The following is a 26,953-nucleotide window of genomic DNA, read 5'->3' on the forward strand; positions in this document are numbered from 1 at the left end:
AGTGGAAATATGGGCCAAACATATTTGTTTGGCAGTAAGGGATAAGGAATGACAAGCTGACTTCCTGGTTTAGGAGTAACTGCTCCCCCAAGTCTCAGGTGAAGGCGCTCTGGCTTCCCCCCGGCTCCCCCTTGCATAAAGCAATTTACCGTATTTTTCGCTCCATAAGAAGCACCTGACCATAAGACACACCTAGTTATTAGAGGGGAAAAAGAAAAAATAATATTCTGAACAAAACAGTGGATGTATGATTTTTGTGGTTCATGCTGTGGTCACAGACATGATATGTGATCCAATGGTGAATTTGGGGTGACCCAATGCAAAAATTCTGAGGATCCATGCTTTATAACCACGTTTTTGTGCCACTGCGGCCCCATGAAACAGTGGATGTGTGTGTTTTTTGGTGTAGGCTGTAGCCATGGACATGCTATGTGATCTGATGGTGAATTTGGGGCAACCCAATGCAAAAATCCTGAGGATCCATGTGCTTTTACCCCCCCCTCCCAGGCAGCCTCCTTTATTGCTAGCGTCCCTTATCTCCCTCCTGATCGCTTGCCGATCTGCCGCTCAGTGGCTTCGTTTCAACACCCCCTTCCCTCTTTCTAAAAAAAAAAAGCACAATCTGCTTTTTGCCCCTGGGCAATTCGGCTCCAGGGACCACACATTCGCTCCATAAGATGCACAGACTTTCCTCTTATTTTTTAGGAGGAAAAAAGTACGTCTTATGGAGCGAAAAATATGGTATGCATAATGTGCAGTGTGATCCAATACATGGTTACTCAGAATTAAGTCTGACTGTTTTCACAGGATCATACAACTGTTAAGAGTTGGAAGGGGCCGTAAGGGTCATCTAGCCCAACCTTCTGCAATGCAGGAATCACTGCTAAAGAATTCCCCGACAGATGGTGATCCAACCTCAGTTTAATAACCTCCAACGAAGGAGAGTCCACCATCTTCCGAAGGACAATTTCCCAAAGAGTGACGGGTAGCTTGGTCCATTTGCAGTCTGCGTCAATGTCACCTGCGGCCACTCCTAAGTCTATGGTTATTAAGAGTACTGTTAGCTAGAATTAACCAGAAAAGAAAAGATTGCAGAGCTGAAGTGAATAAAAACAAACTTTTAATAATGTACAACAGAAAATTGGACAGCCTCATTCTTATATTAAAACAAAAGATTTCTTTACTATATTACATGTATTTACATTTGCATACTGAGGAGGTAAAGTGTCTAAGTGGCTATTTTACAGTCTTTTTCTAATAAAACATACAAAACCTGAACAAAATATAAAGATCAAGTAGGAATCAGGGGTAGGTGGACGAGAAAGTGGGAAAAGGGGGTGGGGCAGGGAAGAGACAGACAACAGTACCAGAATGATCTATTCTGAAGCCAGTGTGCCACCTGACAAAATCTTAATAGTACCAGCCAGGAACCCACACCTTCCATCTTCTAGATTTGAAAAAAAAAAGCAGTGAATGAACTCTTTTCCATTTGGAGGTCGGACGTCACCAGATTCTTTCATGTCTGCCTTGATGCCAAGATGAAGCTAGTCGCTCGTTCCCAAATGGAATTAAGAACTCAAATTCCATCCTGTGACTTACCTGAACTTCAGACCAGTGGACTAAAAACGTCATGGTTGTCTGGCTACAGTTATTGGTTTTCTTCACTCTCCTAGGTGCCCTTAGTTTATGCCGTCTAGAAAAAGATCTCAGCAGTTATTGTAGCTGCACTGTTGGGTATGTCTTTTATTTGAACTTTTCACATTATTAAGAAGAAAACATGCACAACGGAGTGCAACTGTGTTTGAATTTTAAGAAGAAACTAGTGGCCCTCCGACTTGCCCACTTCTTTCTGATCTGTGGGGAGTGGGACAGGAACAACAGTCCTTTGAACGTGACATTAGGATTTCTATCCCTATTTATCTTTGCAGCAGGTGAAGTGGGAGCAGGAAAACCTCTCCTCCTTCAGACTGCTGCAATTTGCAGTGCTGTAAATTGCAACCCCAGCCAACGTCTACCTGTCACTGGTCAGATATATGTTAGAAGAGAGAAATGTGCTAAATGAGCATCTAGCCTTGTAATGGCACAGTGCTTTTTAATGCTCTTTAGCTAGCTGCCTTGCTCCTCTTCTGATAGCTCTCCGGAGCAGCACTGAGCAAAAATGTGTTTCTGCTGCAGCCTCTTTGATAAATGCATACAGTGGTACCTCGCAAGACGAAAACCGCGCAAGACGAAAGAGTTTTCCGTTTTTTGAGTCGTTCCGCAATACGAATTTCCCTATGGGCTTGCTTTGCAAGACGAAACGTCTTGCGAGTTATTGCGAGTTTGCTTCCTTTTTCTTAAAGCCACTAAGCCGTTAATAGCCACTAAGCCGCTAATAGCTGTGCTTCGCAAGATGCTTAGAGACTCGGGGAACGGATTAATTTCGTCTTGCGAGGCACCACTGTATTATGATGACTCTAGAAGCCAATTGTGTGATACAGCCTATCCCTTTTACCTTTCAAGGTGCAGCGCTACACAGTTGGCTTATTCATAAGGACACAACAGAGGTGTGTCTGTGTAGCGGTGGTAAGTTATTGTAAGATATTAATTAGGTGAGTTGTACTCCAATTCAAGCTGCTTTTACATCAGGGACATCATGTGTAGGCTACAACTCCCATCATTCCTTGGCTATTGGCCATGCTTGCTGGGGATGAAAGGAGGGCATCATTCTGCCTGCCTCTGCTTTACATAGAAGTAGGTTCTCATCACACTTCCAAGTGGTGTGCTTAACACTGCAATGCCATAAAGTTAGAGTGTACAACTTGCTTCTTGGGGGAACACTCAGAATGTGCTTAGGCCACCATGTTACACTACAGCTTCCTCAACTCTTTCAGCCACCAAGGCCAAGCAGTTTCAAAGGACAATGGCTCCCTTGTTACTTAAAAAAACAAACCCCAACCAACTAAGGAGAACTTAGCAATGGAATTATGTTACCGCTGCGAGTTGGACATGTGCATCTTCCAAATTTAAGTCTCCATGATGTACTATCTTCAGCTTCCAATGTCAGCAACCGAGTAGTCAATTTTTCATTGATGGGAATACATGATCTAGAAAATGTCGAGGTGCTTTTCATCTTAGAACCAAGTTGTAGAGGTGATTTGGTAAGCTGTGTCCATTTGCTGGAGAGGTGCGGTAGCCTCTGGCTCAAAAGCAATCAGAAACAGAATCACAGAAGGCAGCAGGTTTTACGAAAAGGGCAAACTCCACTTGTCCCTCCGTGAATAAGAGCGCCTGAGATTTTCAAAACACAGCCCTGGAGGAAGCTACAGTTTGCTTCAAACCAAAAGGAGCGTGTAAAACTGACTCCAATACACAACACGATACTGCTTCAACTTTACACACTGACATAGTTGAGAACAAGAGAAGGGGCTGAAGGAGGAAGAGACAGAGACGAACACCTACACCCACAGACAGCAAAACACACAATGTTTTATATACGGTACTTAAAAAATGCCCTGTCTCAGAGTGGACATAATGTCTTCTCTCAGAAGTCAGGGCCCACAACTTGAGTAGAAACAGTTCCAGTGTAAAATTGAGCTGTGTGCATTTTTTTTCAGTATTTTTTTTTGTAGTGATTTCTTTAAAAAGAGAATGAGAGGTAATTATCAATTTTACTTCTCTTATAAAGAATAGTAAAAAAAGTTAAAATCCAGACCCTCCCAATTAAATAAGAATTAACAAACAATAGTCAAACCATTCCAGTTAAAAGTTATGGCTTTAGGAGTTATCTACCACAAACACCCAACCCACATACTATGGAGTTTTCAACGCATTATTTGCATCATAATACAGTCTTGGGCTGTTCCCAAAGCAAACACGACAGCCAAATCAGTCTTATTACACCCTGATCATTTAACTGAAACAAAATGCATGCAAGTTAATCCATTCCAAACTCTCCCCCCCACCCCATTCCAAGTGACACATAATCACTTCCAGAATACGGGAGACCATATACATATATATACACACACACACAAACATATATATACACACACACACACATACATACACACACACACGTACACTTTTAATAATAAAAAGTTTAGTTTTGCAGTCATCATTCCTTAAGGGTTAAATCTTCACAGGAAGCCTCTGAACACATTATTTTGCCACAGATGCTTCATTAGAGAAATGTTTAAAATGCTAGAGTTGTTTCTTGAGAAATAGAACGGCAATGATCCTGAAAGGTCAACTGCTTCCCACAGCCCTACTTTTGCCTTGCTTCCTTTAACCAGGAGGACCAGCACTGATTTCACCTGACACCTCTTCCTTCTGCAGATTGCACTGCCTGCTAAGCAACTGTTGCCACCCAGCCCTGACAACACAGGAGGACCATGAAACTAAAAAACACACACACGCAATAAAACCTATTCCCTGCTTTGAAAAGAAGGGAAGGATGGCAGTGAGATAGTTTTGTGTAGTGCCCCGATGGGTCTAACAATTGGCAGGGAGGATACCCTCGCATCCTTCCCTAGCGAGAGGAAAAAGAGATAACGATGCTCAACGCGTGGGACCAAGAGAGCACGAGCACCTGCACTTTCACACGAGGACGCTCTACATTTGCACATGCACAGGGGCACAAGTGGACACGATAATACCAAAGGGGCACAGGGACACGTACCTTTGCACATGCTCACGCTGCTCAACACTAGTGGCTGTGGTGGCTTAGGATCTGTCAAACTAGGAAAGGACTAAGAGCTTCACATGGCCAGACAAGGGAGCACCCAAATCTTGTGTGCGCATGTGTGTGCATATGTTGGTCCTCAAGCACTTCCCTAAGCCAGAGGGCTGTCTCCGACAAGCACGTCGCAAGGATTTACAGGGATTTCCATCAGAGAAACAACAAGATACGGTTGCGGCCAACTTCTCTCTCTATACAACAAGCCCCTCCTTACGCTCTCTGGAGGGCATTAGAAAAAAAAGATGACTTTCACTCGTGAATCAGGAAGGGAGCCAAGTCTGTAGGTGTCCACTTTCCTCACCTAACCTGCACACCAAGTTGTCCAGCTGATAGGAGCAGGCTGTGTAGAAATACGAGGTAGGCCTTCTCCACCATTCATCAATTCTAGCATGGCAGCTTTTGCGCAGTTTCCTCGGGAAAGGGGCTTGCGGACTAAACTTTCACATCCTCGTTGAGACTGAGATGAGAAAGAGTTTTCTTGATGCGCAACGCTGTTAGTCGTGCTGCTCCATTGGCATACCAGCACTCGCGCATCATTTTCCCCATAACTCGCAAAGACTAAAAACGAGGGGAGAGGGGGAGAAAGAGAGAGAGAGAGAGAGAGAGAAAGAAGACATCAGGGATCTCTCAATGGCATATTCAATGCAATGTCTCTTTCAGTCTACATAGGACTCGTTGCATATGCTGTATGGGTATGTTTTATTTCGCTACAGACAGCATAGCATACAAAGATCGACCCATGCACAGACATGGTCTTGCTAATTCCCTTCAAGTGGAGCATTTCTCTTCTCAAGTGGAGCATTTCTTCCAGTCACCATGTGGCCATCACACAGGTAGTACCACCTGCATAAACTGGCTTCTGTTTACCGACACTATCCACTAGATTAAGGAGAAGAGCTACCGTATTTTTCGCTCCATAGGGCGCACTGGACCATAGGGCGCACCTAGTTTTAAGGGGGGGAAATAAAGAAAAATTTTCCCCCCAGCCCCAAAGAGCAAAGAAGCCAAGACAGCGAGCAGGATCCATTCCGCTAGCTATCTTGGCTTCTTCTTTAGCCGCGCGCAGCCTCTCCAGCCGGTAGAGGCTGCGTGTGGCTTCGTTTTTAGCTGGGAGGCTGGGGCAGGGGAAGCCCGAGCTTCCCCTGACCCCATCCCCCAGAACAGGTCCGGGAGCGGCAGCAAGGTTGCGCGTAGCCTTGCCGCCGCTCCCGGAGCTGGGGGCGTGCTCCCAGCGGGAGTTGGCGCTGCGCTCCCCGGGCTTCAGGCTGCTATCCGCAAGCCTTTGGAGCGCGCTCCAAAGGCTTGCGGATAGCTGCCTGAAGCCTCTTGCTCTCCAGGATTCAGTGAAAGCAACGCGAAGCCTCCGGAGCGCAGAGCGAGTGCTCCCTTTGCGCTTCGGAGGCTTCCCATTGCTATCGATGAAGCCAAGGAGCCTGCATTCACTCCATAGGACGCACACACATTTCCCCTTCATTTTTGGAGGGGAAAAAGTGCGTCCTATAGAATGAAAAAATACGGTAGATCTTGCAAAGGGGTTCTCAAGACCAGACAACCATCCAATTGCAAAGTGCACAGCAAGACCAGACAAAGCACTGCACAAGTGTCTTCAAAACTCTTTTTCTTTTTTTCTTTTTTGGCTTGGTCAGATTTTTACCTGCCCCGCATCTGATCTCAGGTGTAGGGCAGGAGGGCATGGCTTGGCTGAAATGGCTAAGAATAAGAATAAGCCTAATGGTTTACTCCCAGACACATTAAATGCTCAGCAATAAACCAAATTCCTATTAGATTTAATTCCAATAATTATTATCAATATCAATAAAAACAACACACACGGCCAATGTGGAGAACAATTTTCTAAATGTGTTTTCAAACTGCGTCAATCAGCCTAGATCAAATGGGAGTACAGTGGTACCTCAGGTTACATACGCTTCAGGTTACAGACTCCGCTAACCCAGAAATAGTACCTCGGGTTAAGAACTTTGCTTCAGGATGAGAACAGAAATCGTGCTCCAGCGGCACGGTAGCAGCAGGAGCCCCATTAGCTAAAGTGGTGCTTCAGGTTAAGAACAGTTTCAGGTTAAGAACGGACCTCCGGAACGAATTAAGTACTTAACCCGAGGTACCACTGTATGGTCATTCAAGTGTTCTAACACACACCATATCTCAGCTTAGTGTGGTGCTGGACCATTTCAAAAGAACCAATTGAAATTGCATGCTAAAAACAGTGTGCTTGGTGGAACATTAAGAGAACTGTTATACAGTGGTACCTCGGGTTAAGTACTTAATTCGTTCCGGAGGTCTGGTCTTAACCCGAAACTGTTCTTAACCTGAAGACCACGTTAGCTAATGGAGCCTCCTGCTGGCACCGCTGGAGCCCGATTTCTGTTCTCATCCTGAAGCAAAGTTCTTAACCTGAAGCACTATTTCAGGTTAGCGGAGTCTGTAACCTGAAGCATATTTAACTCGAGGTACCACTGTACTGTGTTCATTCCACCATCTGGACCATAAATCACTGACCCGTTTCACACGTTGTTTTTAATCATAGTGAAAATAAATTATGGTATAATGTGAAATAGCAGGCACTTCCACAAGGCGTGGTCTGACTTGTCGCATTGTCCGCTTGTGGTTTCTAATGGTTTAATGCGACGTGCGAACCAGGCCACTGACTGCAAATCAACTCCTTTGTCTCTCAGAGGAAGCAGAAGTTGCACTTTCAGAAGCCCAAAAGATGATACTGGTCTCACATAGTTAGCCACCTCCTTTTAGCACACTGAAATCCTGCCTAGGTAGTTTTGGTTCTCCATTACAAGAGCATTCAGGCTGCCATAAAAAGCTTGCGCAGGCCTTGCTCACAAGAGTTATGCGAACAGAGGGCTAGTGTTTCCCTTTCTGCCCTAGCTAATGCGGCAAATATTATTAGTATTAATATTGTCGGTACCTCTTGTTCAAGAAGCGTCAAGTTGTTATAGTCTTTGTCACAGTCTAACTGTACCTCGTAACTCTGCCACCAGTTGGGAACATTAGGCCGTAGCTTCTGGTCACATACAACTTTCCGCATTTCTTCTATGGAGGGGTCAGACGGTACAAGGTCATAGTATGGCAGCTGATATTCTTCATGAGTACCTAAAAGATTGAGGATGGGGAGGGAGAGAAAAGCTAGTCACACGCCCCAAACAAGAAACTATGCAAAACAGAACTATATTAATACACTGTTGCATCTAAGAGTGTCTGTGTGTGTGTGTGTGTGTGTGTGTGTGTGTGTGTGTGAGAGAGAGAGAGAGAGAGAGAGAGAGAGAGAGAGAGAGAGAGAGAAATCTTCAACAAACTCAAACAGAAATTAGAGAAAAGTTTAATTACATACATTAAAATTCCTACACAATTACTGTATTTTTTGCTCTATAAGACTCACTTTTTCCCTCCTAAAAAGTAAGGCGAAATGTGTGTGCGCCTTGTGGAGCGAATCCAGGCTGCGCAGCTATCCCAGATGCCAGAACAGCAAGAGGGATTGCTGCTTTCACTGCGCAGCAATCCCTCTTGCTGTTCTGGCTTCTGAGATTCAGAATATATTTTTTCTTGTTTTCCTCCTCCAAAAACTAGGTGCGTCTTGTAGTCTGGTGCGTTTTATAGAGCGAAAAATACGGTAATTGAAAAAGCACCGCTGTACCCACAACTGTATCCTATCTTACATTCCATTCGACCAGAGTTTTCCTCCATTCACGTTCAATCTGTCTCCCAGCTTCTTTCCTTGCCGAAAGGCTCTGGAGTATACCAAGAAGCCAAGCGGGAAAGGGTGCTCAGGGGCAACTGTGTCAATGGCCCGAGCCGTGTGGATGTCCCACAAGTTGGCCAGGGTTTTGACAGCAGCGGCAGCCGTACCTCCCGCACCATTTCTCTATTTCCAGCACAAATCTGAAATATTTTTAGGACACAATCCAAACACTTTGCAGAGCTGCGAGGCAACCACCACATCTGCAGTCCTGCTCATGGCAGGTGTGGAGCAGCAAGTTTCCTGCAATCAGGACAGAGTTGAGGACAATGCTACCAATGACAGTGAGATTAGCTTGATTCCCCCAGTCCCTGGAATGCCCTGTTTTAGGAGCCTTCCACAGGCAATGCTGCTGATGGCACTCGGTGTTAGGATATAGTTCCATTCCACCTTAAAAGGGTACAGGCATGATGTTTGTGTATCACATGCCTGTTTACTCCCAGCACAGTCTGCTGGGAACTTCCGTTGTATGTTGCTGTTGCTATGCGCCTGTTTTCCTGGACACGGAGGCAAGCACTCATGTTTTCCTTTGTTCCTGAACTACCGTATTTTTTGCTCTACAAGAATCACTTTTTCCCTCCTAAAAAGTAAGGGGAAATGTGTGTGTGTCTTATGGAGCGAATGCAGGGTGCGCAGCTATCCCAGAAGCCAGAACAGCAAGAGGGTTTGCTGCTTTCACCGTGCAGTGATCCCTCTGGCTGTTCTGGCTTCTGAGATTCAGAATATTTTTTTTCTTGTTTTCCTCCTCCAAAAACCAGGTGCGTCTTGTGGTCTGGTACGTCTTATAGAGCGAAAAATACGGTATGTTGAAGAAAGCTGTAAATATGCTCTCTCTGTCTCCATCTTCCGTTGTGGATGATTTATACACCCTGCTGACAAGAGTGTGCACGGGTCTCAGAACATACCTGAGACTGAGTGTCGCTAATTGACTGATGCCGTTCCACGGGAGACCGGTGATCGTCCGGAGCCAGGTGGGGGCCTGCCTGATGCCCCCGTCTCCCTGGCAGTATCCCAACAACAGGCATTCGGAAAGGGAAGTGCTGTACCAGGAGAGTGACATGTGTCACTCTGTTGGTGGCTGTTGGCGGGGGAGCTAAGCAGAGGGATACCTCTGCCACATCCAGCATACCCACCCTGCAGCCCAGAGTGGGGTGTTAAATTACTCTGCCCCTCACTCACATGGGCTGCTTTTGCATAGCTTCCACTCAGCTTAAGTCCAAGGCTTTCCTTGTTCTTTCTCATCTCCTACTAAAAGTAAAGGGACCCCTGACCATTAGGTCCAGTCGTGACCGACTCTGGAGTTGTGGCGCTCATCTCGCTTTATTGGCCGAGGGAGCCGGCGTACAGCTTCCGGGTCATGTGGCCAGCATGACTAAGCCGCTTCTGGCGAACCAGGGCAGCGCATGGAAACGCCATTTACCTTCCCGCCTGAGCGGTACCTATTTATCTACTTGCACTTTGACGTGCTTTCAAACTGCTAGGTTGGCAGGAGCAGGGACCGAACAATGGGAGCTCACCCCGTCGCAGGGATTTGAACCGCTGACCTTCTGATCGGCAAGTCCTAGGCTCTGTGGTTTAACCCACAGCGCCACCCACATCCCTTCATCACCTATTAAGACACCCAATAATTGGAGAAGCAATCAGCTTTCCTCAGTCCATGACAAAGAATACAACGGGGGGGAATCTGAATTATAATGCCCACTACTTGACCATCAAAATAACACACAGAGTGACCAGCATATTCTTGAAACTTTTCTGAAACAAAATATGCCAATATATGAATTACCAAACATGCACATGTGAACTCAGATTAGGTCAGGTGATGTTGATTAATACTTCATGTTAATGACTCAGTGCATCCAAGAAAACAGGAACAATCATTTTAAAAGTCATCTAGAACAGAGACTCCACCCACCAAAGACATGTCAATAATCCCCACCAAACCCATTAGCGAGAGTCTGATTAAAATGCTGAGTCAATGGGAACAACGTGATCTTCTGAATCAGCAAGACTACTTCCTTCTCCAAACAAGACAGGCAGAGCTCCCATGCTCCTCCTAATTACATCTCTAGTCTACACCCTTTTAAAAATTTCTATGCATTTGGATGGCACTGTTTTATTGCAACATTCAGAGCAGGCAGAAACCCTCTTAATTTCTATGCAAAAAAAAAGAAAAAGAAAGCCATTACCTCCTGAGTTGCATCTCCGAGCAATTTCCCAATAAACTAGTCCCAGGGCATAGATATCAGCACATTTAAATGAATCAAAATGCTTCATGTTAATTGTTTCATCAAGAACCTCGGGAGCCATGTAGCTGAATCAAAATAAGAACAAATCACATTAATTACTATGACATCTATTGTGGCTAAAATCTAATACTATTATGGTATCTGAGAGTAATACAGAAGTATCATTTGCTGTAACTATGGCTCAAGAATCACAATTTTCAGGGCAGGCCCCTTGTTTGAAAGCCCATTCAACTGAACTGCACATTCTGACAGAAATTATTATTTTTTAAAAATAAGTAATTATTGCCTTTACGTTAAAAAAAAAAACCCTCAAAATGACATGAGCAGCAGGGGGTGGAACTTAATGTTCAGTTCATATTTTGTTGTAAATCTATACACACACAATGTCCTCTTGAGGGTGGGTGTGTGTGTGTGTGTGTGTATGTATGAATGAAATGATGTGAGAAGCCATGTCCAGCACTTTCCAACAATTTCAAAATGATGCCCATTGTTTCTGCCACCTCCCAAAAATGCTCGAGAGACTACTCACGTCTAAAAAAATAAAAAAGTTGTTGAAACAACTGAGAATAATAGTTGAAGTAAAATGCATGAAACACTACTGTAAGTCATCCCCAATTGCTTGAGAGTATTTGTGTGTGTGTGTGTGTGTGTGTGTGTGTGTGTGCAGGGTGATCACAGATAAAAGCGCAGTGCAAATTCTGCTCTTCTGAGTATGGGATTCACGCAAACAGTACAGAGAAGCAGTTGTTGAATTCTTGCGCTAGGTGTCCAGCTATTGTTAAAGTCAGATTACTGCAATCAAACAAGCAGTTAACTAATTTGTTTTTATCATTAACATTAATAACAAATTTGCTGGTGACTAAAAAAAGGGGGGGGGGTTCTAATGAAGTTAATGCATTAAAAAATGTTTTCAACTAGTCAAATGTCTAAGCCTAATGTTGCATGTAGGCAAAACAAATCAGTTAGCACTTGGCAAGCGTCTGATCTAGGAGAAAAGCACAGAGAATATAAACCAGGGTTTGTCAACAGCTAGCCTAGGCTAGGGCTGGGTGATACATCAAAAAATCGTCCAAAACTGGATTAAAACCCATATCTGTTTCATAATTTTTGACCTGGCAATATATAATGAATCATGATTATTTGTGTGTGTGCGTGCACGCTATGCAAAAATCACAATGCGGGGAAAACCGTGAAGCCAGCCAATGCCTCTAATTTCACACATTGTGACATATCAGTATATTGCAATGCTTAGCTGGTGATATCACGAAGCTGAAAACCAGAGCTGAAAACCCTAGCCTGAGCCAATCCTCTCTCCCCAACCACAAGTAAAATTTTCTGGCCAAAGACACACCAATTTGGGCAGCCGTCAGGGACGGGACTCAAGTAAAACAGAACTGGGATGGGCAGAGAAGTTTAAATTTCTCCCTGGTCTCCACCATTCAATGAGCAGGGAGTGAAAGCCTCACTTCACAGCTCATCTACGTTGATCAGCTGAGGGCTATGTGTCCCTCACCTCCGTATCTCTGTGTGTCTCATGTGTGTGAATTCTGTAAGCCCGATTTGTGTGTGACAGAGAGCATGGGGTGACCACATTCGCCACTGGTATGCTGCCCCTTGGCGGTTGGACAAGGGGCGATGTAGCCATTTGGCCAAAAATGGTCAGGCAGCCCTGCTATAGATGAAGCAACTGCAACAACTTTGGGTTGTATTTTTGGCTCTTCACCCAAAGCCGTCAACACTAAACCCCTGATCAGCTGAGCCACCATTTTCTTACCGCTTTGTTCCAACCCTCTGATTGGGGGCTATGTCAATTGTATCAGTAACAGCGTCATGGCGGACAGCCAGACCCAAGTCAGCAATGGCACAAGTTCCAGTCTTCTTCACCAGTATATTCTTGGATTTCAAGTCCCGGTGAGCAATCCCAGGTTTTCCTAGTAAAACGCAATGAAAGAGAATCCTACAATTGTCCTTCGGTGTAATGATAAAATTATTTGCCAATAATAAAGTCCAAAAAGGAGCAGACAGCACCACAAAAGCCACAAAGCTCAGTCAGTGTTAAAACTACAAACTACAAAGTGTTGACTATGAAGGAAATAAACAAGATCTCTTATCAGTGCAAGAGCCAGTAGATAGAATAGTGGCCTTGTGCAGATATACATTGTTAAAAGGATAGTTTAGCAGATATGAACAAGCACTGGAACGGTAACTCCTTGGGAAACCAATCCTGATCACCTCAAACTACAGTTCCTCATGATTTCTAATGTAGGGAATTGTGGTTTATACAGGTTGCTTACTTGTTTTACCCTAAATTCTACTAGTCTCATTACCAGCCGATTTAAACTTTCTTCCTGCTTTCATCTAAAGAATGAGCTACTTCGTCTTCCTTGGTTTATGCTGGTCTTAAGAGAAGCCCTGTCGCTTCCTAAACGACCTCTGTAAAATGTGCATCTGTCAAACCTGTTTCTTACCTTGGGTTCCCACAATTTCCATGTGCAGGTGTGCTAGTCCACTGGCAGCAGACAGAGCCAATTTAATCATCCCCTCGATGGTTACTGTGTATCGGTTGAGGTAATCAAACAGAGAGCCATACTCATGGTAATCGGAGACCAACCACAACTGAGTCCAAGTGCCATTATCTGTTGGCAAGGCAAACGGGAGAAGGGCCCATCAAAAGGGTGAAGAAAACGGCAGCCATACTTTTGCGCTAGAATTCATTGAAGAGCAGCAGGTAGCATATACAACAAAAGGCGGAACAGTTGAGAAAAATCTGTTTACTGAATAGAATAACAGAATTGTGGAGTTGTAAAGGATCATCTAGTTCAATCCCCTGCAATACAGGAATATGCAGTAGAAACCTGCAACCTTGGCGTTACCAGCACCACGCTCTAACGGAGCTACCCGGCGTGAATATGTTTGCAGACATTTACTATGGGATCTACTAGGTCAAGTTCAAGGCTGCTGTGCTAGTAGTATACAAAGCCCTGAATCACTCAGTCCCACGATGCCTTACTTTGTACACTCTAAGTTGATCACCAATATCAGTTTCAACAATTTTTTATTGGTTTTTACACTATTTTCCAGCATAACATCCTTTTAAACATCATTTCGAAATTTTTGGCTATCATAGCCTAAGACTGCCTTCAACCTCGACTGATGGTTTTCTAAAGTCTTTCTAATTATGCATTTTGTTACTATAATTATTGCTATAAACTCCAATTTCCAATACATCTATTCTTAATTCTTTCACAATAATTTATAAATTACTCCTTACAAAACTTCTTTTAAACCTACAAGCGATGTCAATTGATTACAACTGCTTTCCAAATATATCGAAAACTTCTTCCATTCCTTTAGGAAAGTCTGGTCCTGCTGGTTCCGAATTTTCCCTCTTAGTCTCGCCATCTCAGCATAGTTGATCAGTTTCTCTTGACACTCTTCTTTAGTAGTTGATCACTGATATCGCTGGGAGGAGCACCATTGGTGGCTATTTACAGGCCCCAAGCATCACTCATGTCAACAAGGAGTCATGCCTACAGTGTCATAGGTCCAACTCTATGGAATTCCCTCCCACAAGAAATTGTACAGGAACCATCTCTACTGAATTTCAGACATCTGGCCAAAACCGCTTTATTCCAGGCCTTTAAATTCTTGAGGTTTTATATTTCGGAGGTTTAAATTTTGGTGCCAGTATGGCATAGCGGTTAGCATATCAAACTAGGGCCTGGGAGACCAGGGTTCAAATCCCAACTGGGCCATGAAGCTCACTGGGTGACCTGGGGCCAGCCACTGCCTCTCAGCCTAACCTACCTCACAGGGTTGTTGTGGGGGTTAAATGAGTAGGGAAACTCATTGGAGAAAAAGGTGGGATAGAAATCATTTATGGCTGTACAGTGGTACCTCGGGTTACATACGTTTCAGGTTACATACGCTTCAGGTTAGAGACTCCGCTAACCCAGAAATAGTACCTCGGGTTAAGAACTTTGCTTCAGGATGAGAACAGAAATTGTGCGGCAGCAGCAGGAGGCCCTAGTAGCTAAAGTGGTGCTTCAGGTTAACAACAGTTTCAGGTTAAAAACAGACTTCTAGAATGAATTAAGTACGTAACCAGAGGTACCACTGTATGGATACTTGGAGACTAACATGGTGAAAAGCTGGAATAATAAAATAAACATTGTCTAATACCCTAACCCTACTTCACGATCATCACCTTGCCCCTATTTAGGACATGTAGCAGTTTCAAACAGTCGTATGAACTTTATGGTGTCTGGATCTCGATATGGGCCACACTGCCTCCCAGGAAGTAGCAAACTGCCAGACTAGATCTGTCGCCAATAAGCCCTACAGACACAAGACAAACTGGAACTGCTGCGAGCGGCACACCCCAACAGGACTGGTCCTTGCACACTTTGCCCCAACAAAAAGGGAGGAAAAACAGAAATTCCCCCTGTCACCACTCCCTGTCATGATCTCTAGCAAAGGCAACGATCCCTGGGAGACTAAGGAGAGGGTAGGGCTGGGCAATATATTGAAATATCATCCAAAACCTGTTTGAAGTCCATATCATGATATTGGTTTCATACTTTTTGACCTGGAATATATTGCGAATTATGATGTGTGTTAGGGTTGGGCGATGTATCATCCAAAATGGGTTCAAGGTCCATATCGTGATATTGGTTTCCTAATTTCTGACCTGGCAATATATCACAAATCATTTTGTGTGTGTGTGTGTTCTATGCAAAAATCACAATGTGGGGAAAACATGAAGCCAGCCAATGCCTCTACATAGCTCCATTCATATTCCAGACATTGTGATATATAGGTATATCGCGATGTTTATAACAATGCTGAAAACCAGATATCACCCAGCCCTAGGAAAGGGACAGATCCCTGAAGCTGCCTGACTTGGCTGTCAAGAAAAGGCAGTGTGTGATAAATCACATACAACGTTCTTTTGCTCCTGCTGTATGAACAGCTCCAAAGTGAAGCACATTGTTGTGGCATTACAGGAGCAAACGACTGGTGTCCCCAAAGGCCAAGCACACACAACACTGCATACACTTGAAAGCAACTCATTTTATACCAGCCCTCTTTGGCATCATCAGACAATGAATACTCTTTAATAGCTACTAATAAGAGCAACTGTTAACCTTCGTTTCCTGTTAAGATTATCAATTTTGCATGAGAGGCGCAAGATCAGGTCTATAATGCAAGAGCTGTTTCTCAAAACTGGCAATATCCAAGCTGGTACAGAGACATGAATTTTAAAAAGCGTACTAAGCTTAAGTGATTTCTATAGCAGCAGAAGCATCTGTGATGGGCTGGGTATGTTTCCCAGGTTGAGAAACTGAACAGCTTGGACAGAAACGGAGGAAGTCAGATGACTTTGCTGTGAATGAAGTCCTAGGACTTACTTAGCCTCAAGCCACCCCAAGGGAGGTTTTGCTTGAACACTCTCACAGAAAAACTAATAAATGAGCCAGTCACTAAACTAGAAGCTGGTGAAAGTCAAAAGGCAGGAGTCCTCACAGTGTGTGGGGTTAATTGTTTCTGAAGGCCCGGGAAAAGTTACTTGTACACTGGTCTGCAATAAAATTAGTTTTGAGAAGGGAGTTATTTGAACTAGCTGAATTTGAATAATGTGACATGCTGCTTGGGAAATATGCCAGTGTAATACATCTGAATTCTGCACATATTCAAATCACGCCAATGTGACCAAGTCCGCTTTGTTATGACAGTTAGCAATCAGAAGCCAAAAGCTGTGACTGTTGCCCATCTGCAAGAGGGAGAGGGATGGTTCTGGTTGCTCTATGCTTCAACCACCACCAGCCAAATGCAAAGCTGCCCCTGTCATGGACAGACATAGGCAAAGTGATACTCAGAGCTGCTCTGATAGCCACTGCTGCAGTTTCCTATGCTCAACTTAGAGCAGGGGTAAGAAAACTGTGGCCCTCCAGTTGCTGTCAGACTCAAACTCCCACCAGCCTCAGCTGGCACGGCCATTGGTCAGGGTCGAGGCAAGTTGTAGTCCAGAAACATCTGGAGGGCCAGAGGTTCCCCACACCTGGGTCTAGAGTTAACTCACCCAAGGTTGAGCTCTCTCTCCTCCCATCTGGTCAGCCCTAATTGATTTTTCACATTCAACTCTTTGAGTGCTTCATGATGACTCCCTTGAATTTTCCAGGTGAAGACCCTGAGAGTGGCCCTGTACCTCCTATCATTGATCAGAAAGGAAGATTGAACCAGGTGGTGTGTCTATTATTGTATCATTGTGATATGGGGGGCAGGAAGAGGAGGGGAGAACTGCCCCAGCTGAATTTTGTCTTATGGAAGCCTTAAGATACAGAAAGACAACAGTATGCCTCCCTTGCCCATAATCCTTTAGCTTTCTAGTTTCTTTGCCTTTCTTCCTCCGCCAGAGTCAGTGTGAGGTTTTAGCCCTATCGAAACTGGCCTCTCACCAAAAACAGTAAAAAAATAATTGTGCTGTGTTGCTGCTTTGTCTCTCAGCACTTAAGGCATTCACGAACATTTCAGGATGACACATCAGCGCAGTCAACAGACACAGAGGCTTCAACATCGCCATGAAACTATAATGTAGACTGCAGATAGCACAAAGCAATATTTTAAAATACAATCTGTAACTCTGGTTCGTTTACTGGAATGCAGAAGCAGCAAGATACCTTTGTTGTCTGCAGCGATAAACCCCAAAATATTCTCATGGCGCAGCATGACCGTTTGGTAGATCTCGGCTTCTCTGAACCAGGATCTCTCTTCCCGCGAAGAAAAGATTTTCACAGCTACATCGCCGCCACGCCACCGGCCACGCCACACTTCCCCAAAACGACCTTTGCCGATTATTTCCTGCAGGACAATTGTCCGAGCCACAGTGCGCTGGACAAAGAGCGGCAAACCTGCCGGCAAAAAGTTAAATTAGAGCTAGGGAAGACAAGGCCAGTATAAAGAAGAAAGTAGGCCAAGTTTGGTTATGACATACAGTGGTACCTCGAGTTACGGGCGCTTCAGGTTACAGACTCCACTAACCCAGAAATAGTACCTCGGGTTAAGAGCTTTGCTTCAGGATGAGAACAGAAATTGCGTGGCAGCGGCACCAGGAGGCCCCATTAGCTAAAGTGGTACCTCAGGTTAAGAACGGACCTCCAGATCGAATTAAGTTCTTAACCTGAGGTACCACTGTATTCAAGAGTCCAAATAAAGGATTTCCTGCTCTTATTAGGGCCTGATGCAGCAATTATCTTCTAAAGATCCAAAGTGTGGATATCCTCAAAAGAAGCATAGCAGCCACGTCACTGAAACAGGAGCTTGAGTCTGCAGTCCTATGTGCACAACTGGCCTTTGCTATTGTGACTGGCTGACAATGCTCAATATGCAGAAAGAAAGGGTTGAATTCAACATTGTGCTATGCTGAATGTTCTGTCTAATGCCAGGCAGAACAACCCCCCTACTCTCCATCTGTATGCCATTCTGGGGTTCTCCTGACCCCCGAGCCAATTTGGGGGGTCACACATATGGGAAAAACCTGTTGCACAAGTGGAAGCCCTTCCACAGGGCTTCCACTTACAGGGTTTGTTAGTGGAATACTCATACAGTAAGAAAGGGAAGTGTTGAAAAGGATCCCATAGGGCAGGAAGCCAAGGTGGCTTGGCTTTAAGTACTCAAGAGCCTCTTAAGGCGTCATGTGCAAAAAAGAGCAGGTTCCTTCAGCTTTATAACAGATGTGAAGAGGGAATTTCAGCAACTGCCACTTGTCATGCAGGAACCCTGTCTCTTTTGCATCTGACCATGCTATTGGGACGCGGGTGGCGCTGTGGGTAAAACCTCAGTGCCTAGGGCTTGCCGATCGTATGGTCGGCGGTTCGAATCCCCGCGGCGGGGTGAGCTCCCGTCTTTCGGTCCCAGCTCCTGCCCACCTAGCAGTTCGAAAGCACCCCTAAAGTGCAAGTAGATAAATAGGTACCGCTTTATAGCGGGAAGGTAAACGGCGTTTCCGTGTGCTGCGCTGGTGCTGGCTCGCCAGAGCAGCTTCGTCACGCTAACCACGTGACCCGGAAGTGTCTCCGGACAGCGCTGGCCCCCGGCCTCTTAAGTGGGATGGGCGCACAACCCTAGAGTCAGACACGACTGGCCCGTACGGGCAGGGGTACCTTTACCTTTACCTTATGCTATAGGCAATCCATTTATAACTTCAGTGTCCCGTGTGGTGCCTATGAGTAGAAAACTGGCACATTCTCAATTCAGATTCCATTTTAGCAATGGGTACAACTAGACCATATTTGCGGCTTGCCCATTGCTCAACCTCAGTCAGTCCTGTGTGCAAAATGGGGACACTGACAATCTATCCTATATGTCGTTGGAAGTTACTGAGATATTGAGAAGCATTTTGAATGCTCTAAATGATACGCTAACTTGTGCCAAAGATATGCAGCAGATGTGAATGCAGCTATGCCAGGCCTGATTTGAACTATAATCTACACTGGGAAGGTGGCTAAGTCACATGGGCACCTATTGCAGCACATAAGGAAGTGGAGCAAAGGCACATCCTTTCCTGCCCATTTTTACCCCTGCTGTGCAACAGAAGGGAAAGGAAAATAACTGCTGAGAACTTGACTTTGAGGAAGAAAGCGCTCTCTTCTTTAACATCATAAGAAATGCCTACTCCAGGCGAGAACAGCAGCCAATTTAGGGCCACTTGCTACTTGCTTTCAGCACCTATTGTTTAAACTGCAACATTAAGAGGGAGAATGGTTTCAGAATTCCATCATATTAAAGAAAATGATTTAATAATAATAGTAATTTTATTATTTATACCTCGCCCCTGTGGCTGGGTTTCCCCAGTCACTTTGGGTGGCTTACAGCATATATAAAAACATAATAAGGTGAATATACTGCATTTTTACTAAAATTAGAACCATATAACATAGCTTAGCAACATTTTTAAAAAACAAAATGTTGCACAAAAAGGAAGGCATTTGTACCTGAGCCAGAGCCAGAGGTAGACAGATCATACACTAGATCTTGAAGGGTTTTGTCTTTGGATAGACACATCTCGCAAGATGGATCTTCCATGTCCAGCCGTTGACGATTGTGATATACTCGCTGGTGGTGGTGAAAGACAAAAACCACTATGATCAAAATGACGAACACAAGGAAGACCGGGCCTGCAATCACAGCCACAAGCTCCACAGGTCCCCAGCCAGAAGGGGTTTCGTCATCTTTCCGATGCCCTTGAGGAGAGACAAAGAACAAACGTTTCACCTTCAAGTTCAAAACCAGCATGCATGCAATAATTTTAGGTTGTGTTTGAAAAGTGCGCAGAAAGGTCTGTGATGATGAAAACCAAAGGTATGGAGCAAAGAGAGATGAAAGCTATTGGCAGGAATTTACACTGGTTACACTGAGGATGTGCACCCTTCCTCCATCGCAGAGATCAGGAGCATCCCCCTTCTTGTCTTCAACCAACTGCAGTTTGACATTTCATCTGAATTAAAACGAACTGCGGTTAGGAGAAAATGGAAGGTAGGAGGCGGCTTTTGCTCATAACACTAAATCAGGGTTCAGCATTATATCTGAATCAGGCCACTATAATACTGAAAGAAAGTCTAAATGAATGGGATTTTTGTTTTCATTCTCTAGGTTTTCAGAAGTCTCTTCTCACACTGATATAGACAACTAATGGAATGTTGATGCAAAATAAGAAGACAAGCATTGCTTCAAAGTAACATAAGCTACTTCCATGGACTTATCCAGCATCTCCTTTATCCCCTCTCAAGAGATTACTGCTTATTACTCAAATTGACTCCCTTTTTAAAATCCCAGAATCATGCAAATTTGCTCACTTCTATTGAAAGAAAGCTCTCTTAGGCCTTAAGTAACTATATGGCAGGAAGGCGCTTCTCAGGTGTGGCTTTTGCTGTTATGATGTTTTATGAAAGTCAGAAACTACTTGCATAAGCAGAAACTTCACTCCAACATGCAGCAATTGTCTACTTAACAGAACATAAAGCTGTTGAGTCCATAGTAGATATGCAGGCTAAGCGTATTAAGCATAACTTCCATAGCTGAGAAAATAGTCCCTCTTTACCTTTCCTAATTATGTAACCCAAATGTTTTGCTTTAAGTTAATTCACACGTAAGTCTTAGACTGCATACACACCATATATTTAAAGCACATGACTTTCCTCAGCAATCCTGGGAAATGAGTTTACCCCTCACAGCGTTACAATTTCCAGGATTCTCCAGGGCAAATAATGTGCTTTAAATGTATGGTGTGCAGACAATCTAAGCCGAACCACAGCTTAGAGGAAACACACAAGTGAGTGGTTTCCTGGAGAAAAGATGGCAGCCTGTGTGTGTGTGTGTGTGTGTGTGTGTGTGTGTGTTCCTTCCTGTTGCTGTACTACTCAGATCTAAGCCATGGTTTGGCCAAATGTGTTGTCCAAATCTGGGCTTGTGTTTGGTCTCCTCCATAAGCTACAAAACTCAAGAACAAACCTTGTGGCTTGTGTGTAAATTTACATATGTTTTCTAATTACAAAATAATCTTCGGGGGGGGGGGGAGGGAGAGACGCACAATTCATGGTTTGTCTGGAGTGAGACAAGCCATGAGTCTAGGTTCAGCAGATACACTAAGTCAAACCATGCTTTAGCTCATAGAGGAACCCTCACGCTCATGCATTTGTGCTCAGCCATGGTGTGGTTTAGCATTAGAATTTAAGGCACAGTAAATATGCATTAACCTTAATCCCCAAGTTTTACAAACACATTGCTTTCTGTCAAGTCTGCCATGCAGACAGACTCTCTATGATCTGACAGGAACAATGAGTTGCAATGGAACTTGATGTCACGAGGGGGAGCCAAAGGGATTCTCACGTGTACTTTTCAGCCTCTGCAAATAAGAACAGAAGAGCAGCCGGGCAGCCTATCATCCTGTTTCCCAAAGTAGCAAACCAGACACCTATGGTCTGAACTGGTCCTTGCAGGCAAGCTACCTTGGAAACAGTACAGAGCCTTCATGACTACTGAACACCGACAGATAAATTCATGGATGACAAGGCGAATTCCTTTTTAAAGCCATCCAAGTTGGTGGCCACCACAACATTTTATGGTAGTGAATTCCATAAATTAACTATGTGCTGTGTGCACTTTTTGTTTGTCCCAAATTTCCTACAATTAAGCATCATTGGATGATTCTGCAGTCTAGAAAACCCTTTTTCATCTACTTACTCTACACCAGGGTTTCCCAACCTTGGGCCTCCAGCTGTTTTTGTACTACATTTCCCATCATCCCTGACCGCTGATCTTGCTAGCTAGGGATGATGGGAGTTGTAGTCCAAAAACAGCTGGAGACCCAAGTTGGGGAAACACTGCTCTACACCATGCACAATTTTATAAACCTCTTATCCTGTAACTCCTTACCTTTAGTCTAAGCTAAAAAGCCCCAAACAATGTAAGCTTTCGTCATATGAGAGTTGTCTAGACCCTTGATCAAAAGCCTGTGAGGCAGCATTCAAGTGAGAGGGTCTAATATACAATCAAGGAATTTCATGCATAATTTAACTCCTGTCTAGGCCCTAAACAGGGTGCTAAAACCTGCATAGCTGTGAATATGCCAAAGGGCGGATAAGGTATTTAAATGAAAATCTAGCAGGATATGTCTGCTCAAACCTGTTTGGCTGTTCCACATAATATCTGCGTTTATAATGCTAACTGTTCTTATCCATTCCTCTCCCCCCCCCCCAATTTATATTTTATTATCTTCCGTCAAAAGAACAACACAATAAAAACACAGTCAGGATATAATCACAGACGCATATCAAAAGAGCAAAATAAAATTCCAATCAAACTCTGGTATCAAGGGGGGGAAATCTAAACATATTAAACACAATGTCACTAATATGAAACCAAATAAAGAATTCAAAAACATCCCAGTTAAGAAACTGTATCAGGCTCAGGTGCCTTCACAGAGTATATAGCTGTAAGAATAAAATAGCTACTGTAAGTGTGCACATAAACCTAATTTTTTATTTAAATTACTAATTTAAAAAGAAAATCCCCACCTTTGGTTAACCACTCCCTGCTGCAACTGAAAAGCAAAATAAATAAATAAGTCAGAAGTTTTTATCTGACTTTCACCAGAAACACTCAGGAAATGAAGTCTTCATTCCCTATGTATTTCTGGTGAAAATCAGATAAAAACTAGGTAGGTGAACCATCAGGGCTTGATTTCTGTCAAAGTTTGAATTAACTTTTTCAAGCCATTATCATACAGTTTAATAACAGTGTTCCAAGAACGTTTATCAGAATCCTGATATTAAAGTTCCAGATGAAAAACAGGTTCAGCTCTGGTTTTGGAACTGCCCAATCTCAAGAGGGTGGTAATTTTGACATTTAAACCCTTATACAGCTCAGAATCTGTTTACCAAAAGGACTGTCTTCCCAATATCAACATCAGAGGCCTTTGTGTGTGTGTCACCTCTGAGGGAGGTCCAGAGGGTGGCGACAAGAGAATGACCCTTTGTGTAGCAGCTGCCTATCTATGGAATGCTCTCCCCAAGGAGACCAGCCGGGCATCAACTTTTTCAATGTTTTGGTGCCAGGCAAAGACGCTTATATTTTCCTAGACATTTGGGCAGAACAAATGACTGGATATCTGTATTATAATTATGTTTTAAATACGCTTATGTATTTTTATTATTGCATTTTCATTCCGGTAGTAAATCATTTCAGGACATTTTGGAACAGGAAGTGGCATATAAATTTAATAAATCTAACTGATCAGCTTCTTAATATGGCTGTTGCCCCTCTGATACACAGCTTAAATCAGGGGTCAGCAACCTTTTCCAGCCGTGGGCTGGTCCACCATCCCTCAGACCATGTGGTGGCCTGGACTATATTTTGAAGGGGGGGAATGAACAAATTCTTATGCCCCACAAATAACCCAGAGATGCATTTTAAATAAAAGGACACATTCTACTCATGTCAATACACCAGGAAGGGCCCACAAATAACCCTGAGATGCATTTTAAATAAAAGGACACATTCTACTCATGTAAAAACATGCTGATTCCCGAACCGTCCACGGCCGGATTGAGAAGGCGATTGGGCCACATCCGCCCCCCCCCCGGGCCTTAGGTTGCCTACCCCTTGCATAAATAATTTCCCTTGAGACTGGATTCTGTTGTGGGGCTAATTTCCCCTCTACTCAAGCTCCAAAATTGTGTCACTAAGAATGTGGTGCTGGCTTTCAAAATAGTGCATCTGTTGCTTTTGGCTTTTCTAAAAATGGAATGTGGTTGTACAAGAGTCATGGGCATGTATTTGCAATGCCATTAGTGACAGCAAAACCACTAGCCCACTCCATTTTGTGAACTTTTACTGCATATTTTTCAAAAAATGTATTCCATGGTTGTGTGCTCTCCTACCAAACTCATAAAAAGAGGAAGGATACTAAATCTGCCTGTACCCTACTATTTCAGAATGGAGTATTGCTCATCTATCCAGCCCAACTTCCAAAGGGGGGGTGAAAGTGAGAGTTGTGAAAAAAAGAATGGTTTTCTCATCCTCTTATATGGGAAATGGATGTTGTGCTCTGACAGCCATGTCTGAAGAGTGGTCAATAAATATTAGCAATTAAAAAATACACACCCAAATAAGTAAAAAATAAAATACTCCCATGATCCTTTTGGTATTATAAAACAAAAAAGAGAAATACTGGTGCTGGATTTAGCAAGCACAGCACCAAGAATAAAATCAGATGTTTCAAAAATTGTATTTTAAGAGACCCACACACTGCACTCTTCCCTTCAGCTTACTTACCACTGGGTACCAGAGGATCAATTTTGTTACAGTAGTCTTCATAGCAGCAGTGTGTATTGCGCACATCTTCTGAACTCAGGCAGAAGAAGGGTTTTCCAGCAGGTATCAGCTTGGCTTTAGGGATACAGGTTCGGACATGATGCATCAGTCCATTCACATTTGTTATTGAGACCATGCAGGCTCCATCTGTTTCACATGTAGTGTTACCTTGGTTGCATTCGTTGCACTCACACAATAAAGCTGAAGAGACACAGAAAAAGAACGCTCTTGTTAGCAAACTCCCAGCCGAAGCACAACTTGTGGTCCCACTACCCTGAGATGGGACTCCAGATTGCTCCAAAGTTTCACCAAGATGAACCTGGCTTTAAAGCAGGACCAGTAACATTACAGAACGTTTTGAACACAAATAGGCCAAGACTACATGTCCAACATTTACTGTTATGTTCTCAGATTTCCCATCTGCTAAAATCCATAAAAGAATGACTCATTCAGTTCCTAGTTCCTATAATTCTATATTGCCACCAGGAATAAGACAAGCCTCTCACTCATAGCTACTCTTTATAGAAAACACTCCCATACTTAAGGACTCTTCAGTAAATTCAGTTTGCAGAATCTCTCAAACTGACGCACTTTCCCAATACATGTATGAACTACTGAAAATGTATGTGGGCTTAGCTACCTCAATCAGCCAACTGCAAAATAAAGCATTTAGAAAGATATTTTTAAATAAATATCAGTGCTTCATAATATCCAATGCTGGACACTGACTATCAAGGCATTCTTTTCAGCTAATTTGTTTCTGCTCCGCCAGAGGATCTTTAAGTGCAAGAGAAGCAAATCTGCTGAGATACGGGCCCTTTGTTGAGAATTTCAACTAGACACTCTCTCTCTCTCTCTCTCTCTCTCTCTCTCTCTATATATATATATATATGATCAATGTATTACCATGCAAAACACCTCTCATTAAACAAAACACCACCCCCACCCCCCACTATCCACCCCTGAAAAGGACAGGTTCATTTCCTGTAAGATACTGAACAGCTGGGTTGAATATCAATGACAAAGGCACGATTCAAACTGCTATCTGCAGTGAAAGACCCAGCATCCTGCCTGTTATTGGGAAACTTTAAAGCCATCAATAAGCTTTAGTACAGTACCAAGAAGTTATCTGAAGCCGCAATTCATTCTCTAGAACAATTTTTTAAAATAACTCCAATATACTGTTAGCATGGCAAAGCAGTTGAGGTGGGGAAGTCCAGAGAAACCAAAAACATCAACTGAGGACACACAGTGGCAGGTCAGCCTGCACCACTTTGGTTAAGTCAACTCAAAAAGGATTGTGGCAGTAACTGCAAACAGTTAAGTGTGAGATCCCAATAAGTATATCACAGTTGTTACATTAATATACAGACATAACTCGGAAGTCGAACGGAATCTGTTCCAGAAGTCCATTCGACTTCTGAAAAGTTCGGAAACCAAGGCGCGGCTTCCGATTGGTTCCCGATTGTGCAGGCGTGCTGGAAACAATGGCGGAAGCTGTGCCGAACATTTAGCTTCCCGAAAAAGTTCAAAAACCAGAACACTCACTTCCAGTTTTCGACCATTTGGGAGCTGGAACGTTTGACTCCCAAGGCATTTGGGAGCCGAGGTGCAACTGTATTCAAGGTCATGTCCAGAGAAAAGCACTGGGTGAGTGTTCCTCAGCCCCATGGCATTTATGCTATGGGGTTCTGCAGGGTACAATTCTTCCCCAGTGGTATTTAATATCTATATGAAGCCATGGGGTGTGGTCATTAGGAGTTCTGGAGCGAGGTATTGCCAGTATGCTGATGACATGCAGTTCTGCTTCTCCATAACATCTGACTCGGGAGAGGCTGTGAAAGCTTTGGAACACTGTCTTGGTGGACAGGATGAGGGCCAATAAACTGTGTTTAAATCCTGGAAAGGTAGCGGCTCTTTAGGAAGGTGGTTTCCATGTTTGGAAAATTGGCGAGCTACCCATTCTGGATGGGGTTGCACTCCCTCTGAAGGAGCAAGTGCACGGCTTGGATACACTTTTGTCATTTGAGGCCCAAATTTATTCTGTGGCTTTGACCAGTTTCATCCAGTTTGCCAACTACGGCCATTCCTGGACAGGGATAGACTGACCACTGTAGCCTTGTGGCTAGATTACTGTAATGCGCTCTATGTGGGGCTGCCCTTGGTTCAGAAGCTTCAGCTGCTGCAGAATGCTGCAGCCAGACTGCTGATGTGAGTTTCTGGTCAAGAACGTGTGACACCATTGTTAAAACAGCTGCACTGACTGCCCATCTGCTACCGAGCCAGGTTCAAGGTTCTTGTACTGATTTACAAAACCCTGAACAAGATGGTTCCAGGATACCTCAG

At 43.8% G+C, this 26,953-nt stretch overlaps 1 protein-coding gene across 2 annotated transcripts in view; it reads right to left on the bottom strand.

Moving 5' to 3' along the window:
- Window positions 1-3,636: 3,636 nt before the first annotated feature.
- ACVR1B (activin A receptor type 1B) overlaps window positions 3,637-26,953 on the bottom strand; it is a 38,634-nt gene continuing 15,317 nt past the window's right edge. Inside the window, exons 2-9 of one of the 2 annotated variants that reach the window (XM_081898739.1) lie at window positions 24,569-24,808; window positions 19,729-19,977; window positions 17,416-17,646; window positions 13,204-13,371; window positions 12,510-12,666; window positions 10,676-10,800; window positions 7,713-7,843; window positions 3,637-5,278 (exon numbers count right to left, since the gene is read on the bottom strand). In XM_081898739.1, the coding sequence (XP_081754865.1) occupies window positions 5,153-5,278; window positions 7,713-7,843; window positions 10,676-10,800; window positions 12,510-12,666; window positions 13,204-13,371; window positions 17,416-17,646; window positions 19,729-19,977; window positions 24,569-24,808 (1,427 nt within the window). In that variant the 3' untranslated portion in view covers window positions 3,637-5,152. Of the gene's footprint in view, window positions 5,279-7,658; window positions 7,844-10,675; window positions 10,801-12,509; window positions 12,667-13,203; window positions 13,372-17,415; window positions 17,647-19,728; window positions 19,978-24,568; window positions 24,809-26,953 lie in introns of both variants that reach the window. The other variant, XM_081898738.1, reaches the window with a different exon arrangement.

This window comes from Podarcis melisellensis (assembly GCF_964234715.1).
Source record: "Podarcis melisellensis genome assembly, chromosome: 2".
Taxonomy (NCBI): domain Eukaryota; kingdom Metazoa; phylum Chordata; class Lepidosauria; order Squamata; family Lacertidae; genus Podarcis; species Podarcis melisellensis.